The 22,760-nt window shown below is 37.3% G+C and overlaps 1 protein-coding gene, 1 non-coding gene and 1 pseudogene across 7 annotated transcripts in view; 2 read left to right on the plus strand and 1 right to left on the minus strand.

Annotated features, from left to right (window-relative positions):
- ZNF624 (zinc finger protein 624) overlaps window positions 1-10,711 on the plus strand; it is a 40,471-nt gene extending 29,760 nt beyond the window's left edge. For all 6 annotated transcript variants that reach the window (XM_035300169.3, XM_035300171.3, XM_008996762.5 and 3 more), the window contains one exon: window positions 1,734-10,711. In XM_035300169.3, coding sequence (XP_035156060.2) covers window positions 1,734-3,955 — 2,222 coding nt within the window. In that variant the 3' untranslated portion in view covers window positions 3,956-10,711. The remainder of the gene's footprint in view (window positions 1-1,733) is intronic.
- A 5,741-nt stretch (window positions 10,712-16,452) lies between these two features.
- Window positions 16,453-17,165, minus strand: LOC100411990 (cell division control protein 42 homolog pseudogene; annotated as a pseudogene).
- A 5,115-nt stretch (window positions 17,166-22,280) lies between these two features.
- Window positions 22,281-22,421, plus strand: LOC118154136 (U4 spliceosomal RNA). Its single transcript, XR_004744034.1, has one exon. It is a non-coding gene; the product is annotated as a U4 spliceosomal RNA (small nuclear RNA).
- The last annotated feature ends 339 nt before the right edge of the window (window positions 22,422-22,760 follow it).

Here is a 22,760-nt window from a genome sequence, read left to right on the forward strand (position 1 = left end):
GCTCAAGCAGTCTTCCTGCTTTAGCCTCCTAACGTGCTGGGATTACAGGCATGAGCCACCATACCCAGCCTTATAGCTTTTCTTCTGACAGCAAAAGTTTTTTTTTTTAATCAGATTTTGGCAATATAATATCCTAGGACAACGAAAAATATGCTCAAATGAATTAAAACCATTTAAAGGTAAAAGAAAAGAATGATAAAAATAGCAACAGCATGACAGAAAATTAAATTTTATAAAAGTAAAGTAATTTAGACAAATCGTACTGCTTAAAAGTGAGTTTTAAAGTCATAGAACTAGCTGGGCACAGTGGCTCACAGCTGTAACCCAGCATTTTGGAAGGCTGAGGAGGGTAGATCACTTGAGGCCAAGAGTTGGAGACCACCTTGGCCAACATAGCAAAACCCTTTCTCTACTAAAAATTAGAAAAATTAGCTGAGTGTGGTAATGCATGCCTGTAATCCCAGCTATTTTGGAAGCTGAGGCACAAGAACCACTTGAACCCAGGAGGTGGAGGTTGCAGTGAGCTGAGATTGCACCACTGTACTCCAGTCTGGGCAACAATGAAACTCTGCCTCAAAAATAAAAAAATAAAATAATAAAGTCATAAAATCATTCTACCATCTGCACGCATTTTTACTGAATTTATATTTAGACATTGAGGCACAATTACCTGAAAATGAATTAGAAGTTTTAAAAAGCATAAAAGTATCTTAAAAATAAAATATTGCATACACAAACAAGTTGTAAGACCAGTACCCCACAGTGTTTTTTGTTTCGTTTTTTTTTTAGTGAATTTTAGAGAAGCTGTCAGAAATGTTCTTAGGGCCGTAAAAAACTTAAGGCCGTAAAGTCTACCCTTAATTAAATAATAATTATCACTATTTGAAATATCTGTAAGTATAAATATTAATTTTTGACTAGTTTATTGTTCAGCTCTGTTTGAAAATCAGTGTTTTATTCCATATAAGTTTTACTAAAAGGTATGTACAAAAACTTGAATAAACCATTCTGCCAGTGAAATTTGAGAAACCCCTACAAAGCTAGTCAATCAAGAATGAGAACAAATAGAAAGAAAATATGGTTGGGAACTAATGTCTGGTTTGTGGAGTAAATAGAAAGTAAGGAAGTATGACAATTTTTGAGTTTGTCAAAAGTTTAAGAATACCATCTTAAATAGTTGGCTCTAAACCATGAATGGACTTTTTCTTTTTTTAAGAGACAGAGTCTTGCTGTCACCTAGGGTAGGGTACAGTGGCACAATCTTTGCTCACTGCAGCCTCCACCTCTTGGGATCAAGCAGTCCTCCCACCTCAGCCTCTTAAGTAACTGGGATTACAGGTGCACACCACCATGCCTGGCTAATTTTTTGTTTGTTTTTTTTTTTTTGTAGAGACAGGGTTTTGTGCTGTGTTGCCCAGGCTGGTCTCAAACTCCTGAGCTCAAGCAATCCTCTCACCTTGGCCTCCCAAAAGTGCTGGGATTATAGGCATGAGCCACTGTGCCCAGCTGAATGGACTTTTTTAACGAGAAAGTTTCATTGAGTTTACTACTTTAGTTTTTACTAAACCAGACTCCCTTAGCCTTCCCTTCTTCTCCCTAGAAAACAAGTCAGTGTGAAACCAATTAAAACCACATATTCATTATCCATATATTTATTACTTCTATTATTCTGTTTAGTGAGATTTTCCCAACTTAGGAAAGGAATTACTTGATTTTTCTCTTTTTTACCCCAGACCTGGAGACCAAACCTGCAACCAAGAATGCTACACGGACAAAGGATATTTCTGAAGATTTATCACAGCAGGCCATAGTAGAGAAACATACAGAGAATGGTCTATGGGATTCCAGAATAGAAGGGTTATGGAAATGGAATGATAGGATATTGAGATTCCAAAATAATCAGGAGAATCATTTGAGTCAAAGAATAATTACACTCAAGAAGACTCCCTCTAGTCAAAGAGGGTTTAGATTTGAATCTATTCTTATTCCAGAACCAGATGTTCCCACAGAAGAGGTTCATAGCAGATACCAAACACAAGAGGAAAATTTCACAGAAAATATAGATTTGATTACAGACACCCATTTGGGAAAGATAATTTGCAAGGAATTGAAAGGCAGCAAAGCCATAAGGCAGACTTCAGAACTTACTTTGGGGAAAAAATCCAATAATAAGGAAAAACCCTACAAATGCAGTACATGTGAAAAGGCCTTTCGTTATAGGTCATTGCTTATTCAGCATCAAAGAACTCACACTAAAGAAAAACCTTATGAATGTAATGAATGTGGGAAAACATTCAGCCAGCCTTCATATCTCAGTCAGCACAAAAAAATTCACACTGGAGAAAAACCCTATAAATGTAATGAATGTGGAAAGGCCTTCATTGCTTCTTCATCGCTTATGGTACATCAGAGAATTCACACTAAAGAGAAACCTTATCAGTGTAATGTGTGTGGGAAATCTTTTAGCCAGTGTGCCCGTCTTAATCAGCACCAGAGAATTCAAACTGGTGAGAAACCTTATAAATGTAGTGAATGTGGGAAAGCTTTTAGTGATAAATCAAAACTTGCAAGACATCAAGAAACTCACAATGGTGAGAAACCCTACAAATGTGATAATTGTGGGAAAGCCTTTAGGAATAAGTCGTATCTTAGTGTACATCAGAAGACCCATACTGAAGAGAAACCATATCAGTGCAATGAGTGTGGGAAGTCTTTTAAGAATACCACAATTTTTAATGTGCATCAGAGGATTCATACTGGAGAGAAACCTTTTAGATGTAATGAATGTGGAAAAGCCTATAGAAGTAATTCAAGCCTTATCGTACATATTAGAACCCACACTGGGGAAAAACCCTATGAATGTAATGAATGTGGGAAAGCATTCAACCGCATTGCAAATTTCACAGAACATCAGCGGATTCACACAGGAGAAAAACCGTATAAATGTAATGAATGTGGGAAGGCATTCATTAATTATTCATGCCTTACTGTACACCACAGAATGCATACAGGAGAGAAACCTTATAAATGTAATGAATGTGGAAAGGCCTTCATGCGTTCTTCTTCTCTAATTATACATCAGCGTATTCATACTGAAGAGAAACCTTATCTGTGCAATGAATGTGGGGAGTCTTTCAGAATAAAATCACACTTAACTGTACATCAGAGAATTCACACTGGAGAGAAACCATATAAATGTACTGACTGCGAGAGGGCCTTCACCAAAATGGTAAATCTCAAGGAGCATCAGAAAATTCATACTGGAGTGAAACCCTATAAATGTTATGACTGTGGAAAGTCTTTTAGGACTAAATCATACCTTATTGTACATCAAAGGACACATACTGGAGAAAAACCATATAAATGTAATGAATGTGAGAAAGCCTTCACTAATACATCACAGCTTACTGTGCACCAACGAAGGCATACTGGAGAGAAGCCCTATAAATGTAATGAATGTGGAAAGGTTTTCACGAGTAACTCAGGCTTTAATACACATCAAAGAACACATACTGGAGAGAAACCATTTAAATGTAACAACTGCGGGAAAGCATTTAGCCAGATGGTACATGTCACAGAACATCAGAAAATCCACAGTGGAGAGAAGCCCTATAAGTGTGATGTCTGTGGAAAAGCCTTCAGGAGAGGTTCTTACCTTACAGTGCATTGGAGAACACACACTGGAGAAAAACCCTACACCTGTAAGGAATGTGGAAAGGGTTGCATTACTGTATCACAGCTAACCCTACATCAGAGAATTCATACAGGGGAGAGGCCCTATAAATGTGAAGAATGTGGAAAAGCCTTCAGAACTAACTCAGACTTTACTGTACACTTGAGGATGCATACTGGAGAAAAACCCTATAAATGTAATGAATGTGGAAAAGCCTTCAGGAGTAGTTCAAGCCTTACTGTACATCAAAAAATACATCAGAGAGAAACTCAGTCAATATGAAGATGATTCATCCAGATGTCAACTCCAGAAGATGAATCTTATAAACTATGTATTATGAATATAGGAAAATCTTCATTAGGAATTCATCAGAAAGTATACAGAGAAGCTCTATAAACAATTATGTAGGAAATAATTTAATAATATTAAATTGTAGAAGTTATAAGAAAACTCTTACTAGAGGAAAATAATGAACAAATGAAAGCTTTCATCCAGATTTCATACTTTACTCGTTTAACAAATTATCTTCAGTTAATTGTCTATATATGTATTTGCCTGTTTTTCTATTCATTTATCTGTCTTTTCTTATAAACTTGGAGGAACTTTTTAATATATTTTAGGTATTAATTCTTTGTCATTATGTACCATGTTTTTCTTAATCTAGCATTTGTCTTTATACTTTTTAGTAATGGCACAATATTTTTTAAAGAAAATATTTATATAATTTTCTTTTTAGATTTTTTATTTACTCATTTTACTTAAAACAGATCTCCTTAATGTCTAGGTTATGCGTAGCATCCTAAATTTCTTTTTAAGATTTTGATGATTTTATTTTTTACATTTAAGTCTTTAATCCCCCGGACTGGATGGTTCTTCATAGGAGAGCAACTCTAAGTGATAATTAACCCATGAAAAGATTTGAACCTAAAAAGTACTCAGGGAAATGAAAATTGAAATGACCAGTGAAATGAAACTTCCCCTTCATGGATTGCTAAATGTTAAGAGATCTTTTGCTGTTGGGGTTTGGGAAACCATGTATCATTTAAAGGTTATATAACGTATTTCCACCGTCAGTCCAACAATATACATTTAAAAGTTTAAAACATAAATACTCTTAGACCCAGCAGTCTCACTTTTGGAATCTGTCCCATAGAAACAAAAGCAGCATCAATGCTTAAGAATATAAATAAACATGTTTGTTGAAGTATTGTTTGTAGAAGGGGCAAAGCCCCAACTGCAAACAAAGTGAATGCCCATTAATATGGGAAATGGTTAGATAAATTGTGACATATCCATATTATGAAACAGTGTGAGAGTAATTTTTTAAATGAATTATATACTAGCTTATTTCAATGTATTTCCACAATGTATGGTAAATAATTGCTTTATAACAAATGTATTTCAGTATATATATATATATATATATATATATATATATATATATACTGTATTTCATTTTTGTTAAAATAATCATACTCATTTATTTTGTATTTATGTATGTGTGTGATTAGATGTACATGGAGACAGGTATGGAAGAATATACACCAGGCTGTTAATATTGATTACCTTGAGGGGAGAGAGCAAAGGAGAAGTAGAGTTGAGGAGAGAGTATAAAAACAGAAAATTGTAAATGCTGCACATATGTTCTAAAACTGTGTATGTAATATTTTGTATTTATGTGAACATTTGAGAGATGAATGAAAGCATGTTCTCCAAAAAATTAATGATGGTTATTTCTGTTTTAGTGAAGTGTCAGGTATTTTTTGTTTGTTTTTTACTTTCTTTTCTGTGTTTTTAAGTTAAATTTTTCTTTGCAATGAACATACAATATTTATATAAAAAGGAAAAATCTTTTTATTGTGTACTTTATTTGTTGGGCACCTTCAATGTGCAGGACCTACCCTCAGTACTGGATATGCAGTGAGGGGGAGAGGTGCTCATGGATCTGAGAGCATGGAAATTGGTTCTTATGTTACCCAAATTCCAAAAAAAAGTTACTTAGCACCTTATTCCCACCACTGACTTTTATTTGTAGGAGGTGATAGAAATTCCAGATAGATGAAAAATATGCCCAAGAATATCTGAAACTTGTACCCAGAAAGTAGACCAGAAGATCACAAGCTCGGAATTTCCACTTTCAACATGCCATCAAAGAAAAGGTCACAGTGGCAATAATGGGTGACTTTATGGATCTATGTAAAGCCTCTCAACTTTGCATAATGAAGTATAGAAAGAGAAAATAGCCAATAACTCCCAAGTCTATAAATGAGGGCTTGGAAGTTCTGGGAACACTATGAAATACTTCTGCTAGGAAGGGCCTAGAGTAACGGTGGGAACCCAGAGGCTGTGGCCCGGATACCAGAAGGCCCTAACACACCAAAGACCTGACATCCAAAAGAACAAGGCATGATGAGTTAACACTTCAGGGAGGCTAAGAAAAGAAGAGCAAATACCCATTTCACGATGCCAGGGTAAATATATATTTAACATTGGGAAGGAAGTAGAGGATGAATGATGTGAATTATCTTCCATCATAAATGAACAACTTGACATTCAGGTTAGAATGACCATTTTTGATTGAAGTTTAATAGTGAAACTTATTAACTGTTACTAAGAGACTAATCCTCATTGAAGATAGTTAATGTACCACTTTCTGACTGAAAGGTTGGAGAGTCAGACCTTTAAGAAGCCTTGCTGTCACAGAGTTCAATGTGGCATAATGTCAACAATGTTGATCCCTCCATTCTGCCTCCAATCCTCACTACAACTAAACCCTGCCTCCCATTCCTGCGTTAGAGGCAAGCACTTCAAGATGAGGAACATGGTCAGCAGGTTCAAATGAGAGAAGAAGTGAAAAGTGTCCATTGAGTAAGGGCCTGGGGATGACCCGCACCAACCTGACTAGAGTTTGAGTGGCACAGTGAGCTGGCAGGGTCTGGTTCTTGTGCATGCCGCTATTCCATTATGGGTTTAATTTGTGCTTCCTCAGTGGATAATACTGTTGAACACCTCTTTCTATATGTGTTGGCTTTTTAAATATCTTCTTTGAGAAGTACCTTTTCAAGACTTTTGCCATTTTTTAATCGGGAACTGCTTTTTGCTCACCTGTAGGATCCTTTATATATTCTGGGGACAATTTTTTTTAGATGTTTGTATTACAAATATGTCATCTGCAGTTACCTTTTCACTCTCTAAATGATGTCCTTTGATGAATATAAGTTCTTAATTTTGATAAAGAATAACTTTCCTTTATGATTAGTGCTTTTTTTCCAAGTTTAAGAAATATTTTCTTAACTCAAGGTCATAAAGATATTTTTCTACATTTTCTTCTACATATCTATTTTATGTGTATGATCCATCTGAAATTAATATTTGTGTATGGCATGGAGTAGAGTTTAAAGTATTTTTCATACAAATAAGCAATTTGTTCAACATCATTTATTGAAAAAGCCATCTTCCCTTTTTTTTTGTATTGCAGTTAAACATTAATGATAAATCAGATGATCATGCATGTTAGGGTCTTTTGGACTATTCTATTTCCTTGTTCTATATGTTTATTATTGTACCAATACCAAATATTTTAAATGAAAACTGATAGTATAGTTGACCTTTGAACAATTCAGGGGTTAGGGGAACTGACTCCTCACACTATCAAGAATCGTTGTATAACTTTTGAGTTCAAAAACTTAACTACTAATAACCTATGTTTGACTAGGGGCCTTACCAATAACAGTCAATAAACACATATTTTGTATATGTATTATATACTGTATTCTTAAGTAAGCTAGAGAAAAAATAAGATTAAGAAAATCATAAGGAAGGGAAAATATATTTACTGTTCACTGGGTAGAAGTGGATCATCATCAAGATCTTTATCCTCATCATCACTTTGAGCAGGCTAAGGTGGAGGAAGAAGTGGAGGGGCTGGTCTCAGGTGGCAGAGGTAGAAGTAAACCCCTATGTAAGTGGTCCCACACAGTTAAAACCTGTGCTCAAGGATCAACTGTGTATGTTTTCTAATTTTGTTCTTGTTCAAAATCGTCACTGCTATTTTAGGTCCTTGGCATTTTCATATACATTGTTGAATGATTTTTTTTCAATTACCCCATACCAAAAAGCTAGGATTTTGTTGGCATGACATCAAAAACATAGGTTAATTCTGGCAAAATGAATGTCTGAACATGAATATTGAAACATTCAATCTATGAGTATTCCAAATGTTTTTATTTATATAGATACATTAATTGCAACATTTTGGGTTTTGTTGTTTTTGTTTGGCCTTGCTTTGTCACACAGGCTGGAGTACAGTGGTACAATCTAAGCTCCTCTGGGGCTCAAGTGATTCTCCTGCCTCAGCCTCCCAAGTAGGTGGGATTACAGGTGTCTGCCACCACACCCACATAAGTTTTTGTATTTTTTTTTAGCAGAGGTGGGGTTTCCCCACGTTGGCTAGGCTGGTCTTGAACTCCTGACTTCAAGTGATCCACCTGCCTTACAAACCCCTGACCTCAAAATTTCAGCAGTTTTTGTATTTTTGCACTGTTTTGCAATTTTTTCCAATTATAGAAGTTATTGTATTTTTTCAGTTGTAGAAGTTTTGTTAGATTAGTACTATGTATTTGATGTTTTGGATGCTATGAATGCTATAGCATTAAATGTTGATTATTACAACATAGGTATATAGTATATGTCATATATACATATATATGGAATAGATTTTTTTCAATGATAGAAGTTATTGTATTTTTTCAGTTGTAGTTTTGTTAGATTAGTATTATGTGTTTGATAGTTTTGATGCTATAAATGTTGTAGCATCAAATGATGTTGTTACAACGTAGGTATACAGTATATCTCATATATGTGTGTGTGTGTGTGTGTGTGTATACACACATATATATGAAATAGATTTTTTTAAACCTGATCTTATATGCAGTGACCTTGCTAAATTCACTTATTTATAATTGTTCATTCTTTTTGACTTTCTATATACACAATATGTCATCTGTAGTAAAGTCAGTTTTATGTCATTCTTTATAATCTTTATACCATTTTTTTCATGCTTTATTGCACTGGCTAGGACCTCCAGAAATAGTATTTGTAGACATCCTTGCCTTTTTCCCAGAATCTAAAGGAAAGCAAAACAGTCTACCATTTGGTATGACTTGAGGTGTAAATTTTAGGTAGTCTCTATCACTCAAATTACTTTTCTGAGGTTTATTTTCAGGATGGGTGTTTAATTTTATCAAATACATTTTCTGCCACTATTGAGATTATTATAGTTTTTTATTGTTTATGTGGTTTGATTTTAAACATTTAAAAAATTTGTCATAAAATGCACATATAATTTATCATCCTAGCCATTATTATGTGTACAGCCTAGTGGTATTAAGTCATATTGTGCAACCATCCATCTCCAGAATGTGTTTCATCTTAGAAAGCTGAAACTGACTCCCATCACACAATGACTCTCCATTCCCCACTTCACCCCCTAAATCTATTCCATATGGAATATCCATATCCATATGGAATGTATATGGAATAGATTTAGGAAACCACCATCCTACTTTCTGTCACTATGAATTTGACTGCTCTAGATACCTCATATAAGTAGAATAATAATATACTCGTCCTTTGGTAACTGGCTTATTTCCCTTAGCCTAATGTCCTCAAGGTTCATCTATACAAATTGATTTTTGAATATTAAAGCAATTTGCATTCATGGAATAGATTTCATTTGGTCATTATGGGTAATATTTTTAATGTAGTATTGAATTAAATTTGTCAAAATTTTGTATAGGATTTTATGTCTATGTCCATATTATCTTCTGTTTTTTTTCTTGTAATAGCCCTGTTTGACTTTGTATCAGAATTACGGACTCAACATGAGTTGAGAATTCCCTTTATTTTGTTTTTGGTTTTTCTGTCTGTTTTTGGTCCTCTGGAAGAGTGTATGTAAGATGTACAAGGTTGGTATTATTGGTATTGGTATTATTTTGCCATAATTTTTTGTGTAAACATTACCAGTGAAGCACCTGGGTCAGGAATTTTCTTTGTTGAAAATTTTTAACTGTAGATTCAATTATTTGATAGACATAGGATTAATCAGATTTTCTGTCTCTTGTATACATTTTGGTAAATTATTTAAAAAATTATGTCCATATAATTTCACCAAAATATCTTAGTTACTGGCTTTAAATAGTTTATAATATCTGTTTGTTGTATTTTTAATATCTTTAGGATCTAAAGTGATGTTCCCTTCTTCAGTCCTGGTGTTGATAATTTATGTACTCTCTTTTTGTTTTCTTGATTAGGTTTTCTCGAACTTAACGTTTATTTTTTTTTAAAACCCATCTATATTAACTATTATGCAGCTAACTTATTTCATGCTCCTATATTTTCCTCTATGTATTTTGTTTGGATATAATTTACTGGGTTTTTTTCTAGCTTCTTGGAATGAAATCTTAGATAAGCAATTTTCAACAATTCTTTTTTGCTAACATTTGTATTTAACACTATACATTTCTTTAAAGTACCTATCTATAGCTATATCAAACAGATTTTTAAAACCTTTATTGAGACATCAATTATATATAACAATTTGTACTCAGTTTAACTTTACATTTGATAAGTTTGGGCAAGATTTAGGAAATCTTGTTTATATAGCTACCACTACAATCAAGATAAACAAAATTTTCATCGCTCTTAAAATTTCCTGTATTCTTTCCCAGACAATGCTTCTCACCTCTGACTCCAAAAGCTATAAATCTACTTTTTGTCAATATAGATTAGAATTATCTTTTCTAGACTTTCATATAAATGGAATTATGCAGCATATTCTTCTGTGTCTGCCTTCTTTCTCTCAGCATAAGGTTTTGCGATCCGTTAATATGGTGTGCGTCAGTGTTTCATTCTCTTATTGCTGATTAGCATACCGTTATATTAATATGTGACAACAATTGATTAACTCACTGGATGGTGGATGGTTGTTTCCAGTTGGGGGTTATGATTAATAAATCTGCTATGAACAGTCATATACAAGTTTTTGTGTAGACCTATATTTTTTCATTTATATTGCATCAATTTCTAGGTTTGGAGTTGCTAGTTCATATGATAAATATATGTAAAACTTTATACGAAACTGCCAATTGTTTTCCAAAGTATTTGTACCACTTTACAACTCACCAACAATGTATGATTTTTTTCACGTAATTTCATCCTTGCTAACTGAATTGTCAGGTTTTTTGTTTTATTTTGTTTTGTGTTTTTTAAGATAGAGTCTTTGTTCTGTTGCCCAGGCTGGAGTGCAGTGGCAATCTTGGCTCACTGCAACCTCAACCTCAAAGGTTCAAGTGATTCTCCTGCCGCTCAGCCTCCTGAGTAGCTGGGACTACAGGCATGTGCCACTATGTCCGGCTAATGTTTTGTATTTTTAGTAGAGATGGGGTTTCACTGTGTTAGCCAGGATGGTGTTGAACTCCTGACCTTGTGATCCACCTGCCTTGGCCTCCCCAAGTGCTGGGATTACAGGCGTGAGCCATCGTGCCCAGCCAGGTTTTTTTTTTTAAATTGTAACTTTTCTAATGTGTGCAGCAGTGCTTTAAGGTGGTTTTGCTTTGCATTTCCGTGTTGAGCATTTTTCATGTGCTTAATGGCCTTTATATCTCTCCACTGTCAAGTATGTTTAAATATTTTGCTCATTTTAAGAATTAAGTTATTGGTCTTAGTATTAAGTTGTAATGCTCTTTGTTTAGTCTAGATACAAGTCTTTATCATATATACATGTGAATATTTTCTCTCAGTATTAACTTCTTTTTAAATTTTTCTAGTGGTGTCTTTTGAAGAGCAGATGTTTTGGATTTGGATGGATATCAATTTGTCTTTTTTTTTTGTCATACCTTTTTGGTTCTTATTTAAGAAATTTTTAATCTACTCTAGGATCCTGAAGTTTTTTCTCCTGTTTTTTTCTAGAAATTATATGGCTTTGTATTTTACGTTTAGTCCTACACTCAATTTTGAGTTAATTTTTCTGTCCATAGGTTTTGTTGTATTTTATTATCATTCCATTAAAAATATATTCTAATCTTCATTATAATTTTTACCTTGACCCTTGACTATTTAGAGGTATGTTAATTGGTTGTAAAGCATTTGTGGATTTTCTACTTATCTATTACAGATTTCTAGTTTAATTCCAATGTGGCCAAAGAACACAGTTTATTATTATTATTATTATTATTTATTTTTCTTTTTTTTGAGACAGAGTCTCACTCTGTCGCCCAGACTGGAGTACAATGGCACAATCCTGGCTCACTGCAACCTCTTCTTCCTGGGTTCAAGTGATTCTCATGTCTCAGCCTCCTGAATAGCTGGGCTTACGGGTGTGTGCCACCATTCCCAGCTATTGTTTGTTTTTTTTTTTTTTTTTTTGTATTTTTAGTAGAGATGGGTTTCATTATGTTGGTCAGGCTGACCTCAAGTGATCCACTCACCTCGGCCTCCCAATGTGCTGAGATTCCAGGTGATGAGCTGCTGTGCCTGGCCTCACACTATATTACTTTAATCCTTAGAAGTTTTTGAGACTTAACTTTATGACCCAGCCTTTGGTATATTTTCACTAATGCTTCATATTCACTTGAAAATAACATGAAAGTAAAAGAATTTTCACTTGAAAATTCTGCACTTAGATGTTAATGTTCTGTAAATACTAATTAGATCAAGTTGGTTAATAATTTTCTTCATATCTTCCACGTTCCTAGTGATTTTTTTTTCTTCGAGATGGAGTTTTGCTCTTGTCACCCAGGCTGGAGTACAATGGTGCAATCTCGGCTCACTGCAACCTCTGCCTCCCAGGTTCAAGTGATTCTCTTACCTCAGCCTCCTGAGTATCTGGGATTCCAACTGCCCACCACCACACCCAGCTAATTTTTGTAGTTTTAGTAGAGACAAGGTTTCACTATGATGGCCAGGCTGGTCTCGAACCCCTGACCTCAGGTGATTAACCTGCCTCAGCCTCCCAAAGTGTTGAGATTACAGGTGTGAGTCACCACACCTGGCAGTAGTGATTTACTCTTCTACTTGTCCTATCAACCACGAAGAATTGTGTCTTCAATAATCCACCTATGATTTTGGAGTTACCTTTTTCTTCTTTCTATCAGGGATTATTTTATATATTTTGAAACCATATTATTTGGTATATGCAAATTTAGTATTTTTATACATTCCTGTTGAATTGGCCCTTTTTCAGCATTAAATATGTTAATCTGTAATAATGTTTTACCATAAATTCTATTTTTTCTGATGTTAATAGGATCAAAACAATTCTGGTGTTTGCATGGTGTCATAGGCAGAATTCTAAAATGGTCTCCAGATTCCCAGTCCCTAGTGTACAGGCAATTTCTAGTTATTCAGTCAAACACTAAGCCAGGTGCTTTACAGATTTAATTAAGGTCCCAAATCAATTGACACTAAGGGAGAATGCCCATCAGTGGGTGTGACGTAACCAAGTGAACCCTTAAAAAGAATGGGCCCTTCCTGGTGAAAGATATTTAACACATGAGTGGAAGGGGTTCAACGTGAGAGACATTCACCATTGCTGGCTTTGAAGATAGAGGGGATATGGATCAAGGAATATGGACATCCTTTGGGAACTGAGAGCAGTTTGTAGCTGACAGAAAGGAAATGAGGACCTCAGTCCTACCACTGCAAAAAACAGGTGTGCTTACAAAGCTTGAGTGAGCTTGGATGTGGATTCTTCAGTACTCATCCCAGTTGACCCCTTGATTTCAACCTTTGAGACCCAAGGAGAGAATCTGACCCTCCATACTTAGACTTCTGACCTACAGAACTGCAGGCCAACAAATGGTTGTTGTTTGAGGTACTGTGTTGAACAGCAGCAGAAAAATAACATGCATAGTATATCTTTTTTCTATTAAGTCCTTATATTTCATGTGCATCTTTTGAAAGCAGTATATATTTAAATCTTATTTTTATTTATTTATGAGATGGAGTTTTTGCTCTTGTTGCCCAGGCTGGAGTATAATGGCACGATCTTGGCTCACCTGCAAGCTTTGCCTCCCAGGTTCAAGTGATTCTTCTGCCTCAGCCTCCCAAGTAGCTGGGATTACAGGTACCTGCCACCATGCTTGGCTAATATTTACAGTTTTTAAATTAGATATGGGGTTTCACCATGTGGGCCAGGCAGGTCTCAAACTCGTGACCTCAGGTTATCCACCCACCTCAGTCTCCCAAAATGCTGGGATTACAGGTGTGAGCCACTGTGCCCGGCCTTGAATCTTATTTTTAATCTAGTGTGACAATCTTTCTATTTTACGTGGAGTGTTTAATCAATTTACTTTATTTTTCTTTTCTTTTTTTTTGAGATGAAGTTTTCGCTCTTCTTGCCCAGGCTGGAGTGCAGTGGCACAATTTTGGCTCACAGCAAACTTAGTCATTCTCCTGCCTCAGCCTCCCAAATAGCTGGGATTACTGGCACTCCCACCATACCTGACTAGTTTTTGTATTTTTAGTAGAGATGGAGTTTCATCATATTGGCTGGGCTAGTCTTGAACTTCTGACCTTAAGTGATCCACCCACCTTTGCCTCCCAAAGTGCTGGGATTACAGGTGTGAGCCACCATGCCTGGTCCCATTTACTTTTAATGTAATTACTAATCTAGTTAGGTTTAAGTATGCCATCTTGTTATTCTTTTCCTATTGGTTTTACTGGTTTCTTCCATTATTTCTCTTTTCATGCTTTTACATTAATAAAACACTTTCATTAGCCTATTTTCTACTCTATTCAATTTAATATACATCCATGTATTATCATTTTAGTGATTAACCTGTAGCAGTGATTCTGAAAATTTTTCATAATAATTCAAAAACATTATTTGCCTTTTCATTGTCATTTTTCTCATGAGTGTAGAGTGATGTTTTCTAGAAGCTACTTGACATGTGACATGCAAAGGATTTTATGAAGAGGATATGAGAATTCAGGTGTCTTTTATTAATTCATTCCCATAAAATAAACTGCTCTCTTCAAAATTCATATGTTGAAATCCTATTCCCCAGTACCTCAGAAGGTCACTGCATTTGGAGACAGAGCCTTTTAAGAGATAATTAAGTTAAAATGAGGCCTTTAGGTGGAGCCTAATCCAATCCGACTGGTACCTTTTTAAGATGAAGAAATTTAGACACACAGACATCAAGGGTGTACTCACACAGAGGGATTACCATGAGAAGCAATGGCAAAAAGTTGGCTATCAGCAAGCCAAGGAGAGACACGAACCCTGTAGCCACCTCGATCTTGGACTTCTAGACTGCAGGACTTCGAGAAAATAAATATCTGTTGTTTCGGCCACCCAATCTGTGGTATTTTGTTATGGCAGCTGTACATAGCAAACTAACACAGACACTAAAGAGATCTGCAAAAATGTAAAATGATGCCACTCTGCACTAATTTTTTGTTTTGAAAGTATTTTTATTGAAAATATCACTGTTGCAATATCAGGTAGTAGCTGGTTTTTAAAATAAATATTTTTAAATTTTTCCCATTTTAATTTCAAGTACAGTAAATATCAATATATACAACCCATATAAATAAAAACTCTTTGAGTTCCTCATAATTTTTAAAAGTGTAAAGCGGTCCTGAGACTGAAACATCTGAAAATAATAGCCCTTAAAATTCCTTGTGAATCTTTGACTTACTGGAACACTCCTGAAATCAATGTTTTTCCATTTCAAAGCAATGAAAAAAAATAACAGTTTAATTCCATTTACTCCTTGCCTTTTGTTCCATTGTTGTCATAGATCTTTATCTGTATATTTATTTTAAACTCCTAAAGATATTATTACTATTATTGTTTTTAAACAATGTCTGCTTATATTTACTTACAAATTTAGTTATTCTCATCCTCTTAATTCTTTCCTGAAGCTCCTTGTTCCAATTGCTATCATTTTTGTTCTGCCTGATTAACTCTTCTGGCATTTTATCATAGTCTCCCAGTGGATTCACTCAGCTTTTCAGATATCTGAAATATCTTTATATTACATTCATTTAGGAAGATAATTTCTCTTGAAATAGAGTTCTAGGCTGCCATTTGTTTTTGGTTTTTTTTTTGACAGGGAAAAAAGATTTTTTAAAATTACAAACCCAATTCATTTGGTGTATTTCAAGTTGCAGGACTTTTCTTCATTTATCCGTGAAAGAAGTTAGATATTAACTTCCCCAAAAAAATCAGCAAATGGCAAACAAATGTCCTTGAAGGTCACAGTTACATATAGTACGTCCTAGAAAAGAGGAGGGGCAAGACAGGCTCCACCCACTTTCATCAAATACTGGATCTACTCAAGGGTGGAGAGAAAAGGCAACTTTCAAAAAGGAGTATGTTATTAAATGAGGCATTTACTATACTCCTTCCTAAGAGCACCAGATGGGGAACATGTTTTCTAAACTAGATCTAGGAAGTGGAATGTGGAATCAGTCCATCTTCCGGCTGTCCGCTGGTTAATGAATTAAAATAACAAGACTAAAAAACAAACCCCCCACACACTCTCCCCCCAAAAAAAGAGGAGAAAAAAAAAAAAAACTAACATATCCCAGATTACTCTCCAGAGTGGAACCAGTGAGTAGCTTCAACAATTCAAATTAGTTTTTTACAGAATCATCCACAAGCATGCCTTGCTTAAAAAAAAAAAAAAATTTAAACAACGAAACTAAAACTAGTACTAATCACTTTTCTGACAATACACAATTACTCAAAATTAAATAGTACTGGTGGGGGGGCCATACCTATGGGCCTTATCTCACATCAGTGCATGTGGGTAGGTGCAGGGCATTTGTCATTATTGCAAAAATGAATTTTAATTTTTAATCTTTAGTTTGATTTAAACATTGCTTTTAGTATGATGCTGATACCAGTTGTGCAGAAAGGGCTCTGAAGAGATGTTCAAAGCAGCACACTCCTGTGGCTCTTCTTCGATTCTGGAGGCTCCAAGGCAGCCAATATTGCTTGTCATATACATTCTTTAGGCCATTCATTGTGAGTGCAGAACACTCCACATGCTTGACAGCCTCCAGCTATTCAGCACTCTGGAGTGATAGACTTCTGTTTGTTCTTGGCAAGTTTCTCAATAGTAGAGGGGTCATCTCTGAAATCAGTTTGGGCCCCAACGAGCAAGAAAGGAGTCTTTGGACAGTGGTGAGTTATCTCAGGCATTCACTTTTCTTTCACATTTTCAAATGAAGACGGAGAGACCACTGAAAAACAGACTAGAAATACATCTGTTTGTGGCTAACTCGGCAGTCATAATCTGTCATAATCTTCTTGCCCTGCAGTATCAAAAAGTCCAAGAGTATATGGTTCTCCATCAGTCATAACTGACTACATAGTTGTCAAAAACAGTCAGTACATATTCTGATGGAAATTGTGTAGGATATCAGGAAACATGTTTTACCAACAGCACCATTGCCCACAACAGCACTTAATTGTCTGCATTGCTGAAATAGTTTTGTATCCTCTTTAAATATTTCAGATCTGATGTTGACCTCAGCTTCTCCACCATGGCATTGGCAGCACTCCATTTGGGTTTTTTTTAAGCATCTAAAATACAATGACAACCCATTGTCTTCATCTTCCAGAGTTTCTACTAAAAAAGTCTGTTGTGAGTCCATTCTTTTTCTCTGTCTGCTTGTCAGATTTTCTCTTTGCTGTTAGCTTTCATCGGTTTTACTGCAATGTGCCTGGGTGTGCAGGGGTTTTCTTTGATTTTGAATCGTACTTAGGATTTGTAGAGCTTTGTGAGACTGTGCTATGATGTCTTTCATCAGTGTGGGAAAATTCTCAACCAGGTTTCTTCAAATATTGCTGCACCTCGTTTTCTCTCTCTCTCTGATTCTAGGTATCCAATTATAGATAGCTTAGAACTTTTCACCATGTTTCAGAGGGCTCATATAGTTTTCTGTATCTCGCATTCTTATTTATCCATCTCTGCATCAACCTGGGTACTTTCTACTTACCTGTCTTTCTGTTATTATCCTGTTTTTAATCTATTAAAACTGTATTTTGAATTATTCATTTTAATCAGATGTTTTATTTCTGGAATCTTAGTCCTCTTTTTATATGGATTTTATTTATATGCTAAAATTCTTTATTCTTTTCTCTTTTGAATATATTATTTATTTTAAATAATATTTATTTTAAAACTCTTGGGTGTTACCTGCAATAGATGAATTACTTCTGGGCCTGTTGCTATCTGGTCAATTGATTCTTTTTTTTCCCCCTGTGTGACTTCTAATATTTCATTGATAATAAAAATTATAGTTGAAAAAAGTATAGCTATTCCTGACTTATCTTCTTCTAAAGAGAGCTAAGTCTTATTTAGCTGACAGCTAGAATACCAGTGGATCATGCTGATCAACTACAGATGGTCCCCAACTAATGATGGTTTGACTCACTATTTTTTGACTTTACAATGGTTTATTGGATATTAAATATTTTTTACTTATTTTCAACTTAGGGTGGGTTTATTGGAATGTAATGCATCTTAAGTCAAGGGACATCTGTGCCTTCATATGGCTGTGTTCCTGATAAGCAGCATCCACGGCCTGGGAACCAAGGAGTGGGAGTGGGAGAGTCCTTGCCCACCATCACTCCCAGCCACCCAGCTGAGGGTTATGTGCTTCCATTTCCCAAGAACCTCTGCCCTGTAGGTTTGGATGGTGAAACAATTCCCTAAGGAAACACATCAAGAGTTTTTTTGAGCTGTAAACTACAGCTGCTGCAAAGGAACCAGCCAGCAAGCAGAGGAGTCAGCATCCTGACAGAGGTGTTTGATCCTGATTATTAGAAGGAAGTAGATTAACACACAGTGGAGGAAGGGAGAAATATGTTTAGCACCCAGGTAATGCACTAAAACTGGAAAGCTCTTTGTACTACCTTGCCCCATTTTGATAGTAAATAGATAAGTGCAGCAGCCATAGCCTGAGAAGCACATGGTGACCAAGGGCTCAGGGATGAATGTCTGGGTCATGCCACCGGGAAGACACCAAGACCAGCAGAGGTTCCAGCTGAGGTTGAGGGGCATCTGGAATGGATAGGAGAGGAGAGCAGCAATCAATGGCAAATGCAGGGTTAAGACCAGCTGCAGCGGGGAGGGGAGGCTGTAGTCCATCACTCAGCCTCTTATAAGTTTCTTCATGGAAAAAGAGACCCACCCAATCCTTGAGTTGTTTCTCCCAAAACATGAATGAAGAATCCAAGTGGTGGAAGATGTGGCCTGCAGTGGCTGTCAGGTTGTGCCACCCAGGACCTCCTTTCAGAACTGAGGAATTTGTTCTCCAGCTGCTTGGTGTATGGCTGGCAGACAGCCCTCAGCTGAAGAGCATCCCATCGCCCTGGAACATACCTCCTTCCTGGGACAGCCACAGTTAATGACTGATTGACATGGGGCAAAGTTCTGGCCCTTCCACTCAAAGTTGGGGTAATTTTGAAGGGCTGTCTCAGCTCTGCTGCTTTTCCTGGGATCAACTGGTGCCCTTACTGAGACTGCATCGCAACCTAACTTCTCCCTCTACGCAATGCTACTCCCCTCCCCTCTCCTCCTCTCCCCTCTCCTCCTCTCCCCTCCCCTCCCCTCCCCTCCCCTCCCCTCTCCTCCCCTCCCCTCCCCTCCCCTCCCCTCCAGGTTGTAATATGAAAGCATACATACAAATCTCCATCTCACAGCTTTCTGGGGAACCCAACCTGAGTGTCCTTCCCCACTTCTCATACCTCAAATATCTAGACTTTATGGAACCAAGCAGCTAAAACTGCTTCTAATTTTTCACTATTATAAACACAATTTTGATAACCCTGCAGGAAAGTCTTTGCAAATATCCTTAATTGTTTTCATGGGATCATTAAAAAATGGAATTTCTTGGGCAAAGTAACCCATATTGATAAGGCTTTTGAATTCACATGCCCAAAGCCTCCCAAAAGCTTTGCACACTCACCAGCTGCATGTGGGGATGCCTCCTGCCCCCACATCTGTGCCCTGAATTGGGCAATCACATCCTTGCTATTTTCACATTACCTTCTCTATATTTGAGAATTTTTGCATCCCGTAGAAATCAGAGAAGGAGGCTTATTCTTCCCACATAAAATCCCTAGAAGAAGAAAAGGAGCTCTTACCTCATAATAATTGAGGTGGGCACGATTCAAAACTTTCCAACTCTGCCATCCCATCTGCACCAGGAGTTTCCCCTAATCTTTTCACAGGAGCAGCGCACTACTCTGTCCCTTACAGCCATATTATCACCATAGAAGATCCTGATGCTCCACTTCCCCAGGCTGTGGGAGTCCCAAGACAATCAAGGTCTGTCTGGAAATGTGAGAGGAGGATAGGTGTAGCAGGATCACTATTCTTTTCCTACAGTGAGAAATGCCTTCTGGGGATATCCCGGACTCATGTTTTCTGAGGGAAAAGCTGCTGTCTCCCTCATGGTAGCTTTTCTGTGTTGCCAGTGCTCACAGCTTTACACGTCAGAGGGAAAAAAGAGTATAAATCAGGCTGAAGCTGGATCCAGACCACAGACTTGTGGTCCTTGATTCTTTCGTACTCTCTGGAAACTCTGTGTCCGTTAGGAATATGTGACCAGCGAAACCAGAGTGGCACAGATAAAAGTGGTGAGAAAATGCCCTGCCTGTCACTAGCTCTGTCCAATTTCCCAAGAGCTTTCTCCTGAATATTCCCCAGGACATCCTGGAAATCCCATGGTTGTTAAACTCCTCTACAGTGAATGGTGACAGTGAGATCACCACTTTCACATCCATAGGAGCCTTGCAGAGAAGAAAGACACCTTCCTGGGCCAAAGGAATCCAATCCTAGCAGGATTTCAGACACAGGGATTTTGAGTGTGAGAAAGTCTTGGAGAACTGGAGAGAGACTCTCGAAATCTCTCAGATTTCCCTCCTGGGCCACCATCTATTACATCTCTGGATGAGATTGACTTGTTCAATAAGGTCAGCATGGATGGCATGTTCTGTTGAAGATACAAGACTGGAAATAGCCAAGAGGCTCAGTCATTCCCAAGACAGCCTTAATAGCCTCTCCCTGCTAATATAGCAGGATGACAAGGATGCTTAATATTGGGAGGCAGAGACCACTTGACTCATTAGATGTAACTGGTAACATGATTTTCCCTACATAGGAATTGGGTAATGACCCAGATCCAACCTGACTCAGAGTTATAAAGATTTTATAAGACTCCAAATACACTTCCCATGCCTTCTCACAGTTCCACTCCACCAATACCATAACAAACTACCATCACATAATACTGCATGTTCTTTCCCTTCCTATCTTGATTCACACTTGTTGGCAGGAGTGCTGACTGATTCCAAGGTATTAAGTAGACTTGTTCAGCTCAGAGGCAACTAGGATGCTATGAGCTGGTACAAAAGCAACAAAGGAACCCCAAGGTGCATGTGTCTGATCACTTGAGACTCCATTAACACCCTCGGAAAGCACTCAGTGGAGGAGACTGGCTCAGTTCCTTCCCTGCTGCCTGGAACTGGATTCAAACCAGGCCCTGTACTCAGCCAGGTGTTCTCTCTAGGGACAAGGGCCAATCTTCTGGCACTCCCTTCTCGACCAGCACCACAGTAGCCACTCTGCAGCTCCCACACAGTGTGTGGCAAATAACACAATGGCCTGGACACAATTGGACCTCATTCATGTGCAGAGGCCTGAGAATGTCAGGTGGGTGGGAGAATGGGGAGTGTTACCAATCACAGCTTCAGACAAGACTTCTCTTTTCATCTACCATGGCCTAAGTCTGGGCCTCAGGACTTCCTCCACTGAAGTTCTTCAGACCCAAGCTTTGCTCCACTAGTCTATCCCTTCCTGGGGTGTATATAAAACCCATGGGATTTTAGTGCTGCTGCTTTTTTTTGAGACAGAATTTCGCTCGTTACCCAGGCTGGAGTGCAATGGCGCAATCTCAGCTCACTGCAACCTCCTTCTCCTGGGTTCAAGCAATTCTTCTGCCTCAGCCTCCTGAGTAGCTGGGATTACAGGCACGTGCCACCATGCCAAGCTAAATTTTTTGTATTTTAGTAGAGACGGCATTTCACCATGTTGACCAGGATGGTCTCCATCTCTTGACCTCGTGATCCACCCACCTTGGCCTCCCAAAGTGCTGGGATTACAGGCGTGAGCCACCGCGCCCGGCCTTTTTTTTATTTTTTTTTGAGACAGAGTCTCTGTCGCCCAGGCTGGAGTGCAGTAGTGCGATCTCAGTACACTGCAACCTTTGCCTCCCGGGTTCAAGCAATCCCTCTACCTCAGCTTCCTAAGCAGTGGGGCTACAGGTGCGCTCCACCACGCCCAGATAATTTTTGTATTCTTAGTAGAGACGGGGTTTCACCATATTGGCCAGGCTGGTCACCTGACCTCAGGTGATCTGCCCCCCCGCAAAGTGCTGGGATTACAGATGTGAGCTACCGCGCTGGTCTGTGGCACTTCTAAATATTTTATTTATTGACTAAATACAGGCGATTCCTGTTGTAAGCAGCCAGATGAGACATAATTATTTTAACAGTCAAAACTAGAGGAAAAACACTTTAATGATTAGCTTTGCGCAGTGGCAGTATCGTAGCCAATGAGGTTTATCCGAGGCGCGATTATTGCTAATTGAAAACTTTTCCCAATACCCCGCCATGACAACTTGAAATATAGTTGGCATGGGCAATTTTTGACAGCCTCTATGGAGACTGAAAAAAAAAACAACAGCAACACTTTAATGATTAAAACTAAGGCCTTGATTGAGTAAACTATTAGAATCCATAAAATGTCCGTCAAGTCATTATTAATTATTCTATGGAAGAATATTTAATTATCTACATATAATGTTAAGTGAAAAAACATTAACAGAAGTATGAGAAATGCTATTCTATTAAAAGTGCATTTGGGAACCTACCTGTTTTCAGTTTGGGGGTCATTATTAATTAAGCTTCCATGAATATTTGTGTACAAGATTTTTTATAGACATATGTTGTCATGTATCTTAGATAAATAGGAGTGGAATTGTGGGTGTATGGGTAGGTGTATGC

This window comes from Callithrix jacchus, chromosome 5 (assembly GCF_049354715.1).
Source record: "Callithrix jacchus isolate 240 chromosome 5, calJac240_pri, whole genome shotgun sequence".
Taxonomy (NCBI): Eukaryota; Metazoa; Chordata; class Mammalia; order Primates; family Cebidae; genus Callithrix; species Callithrix jacchus.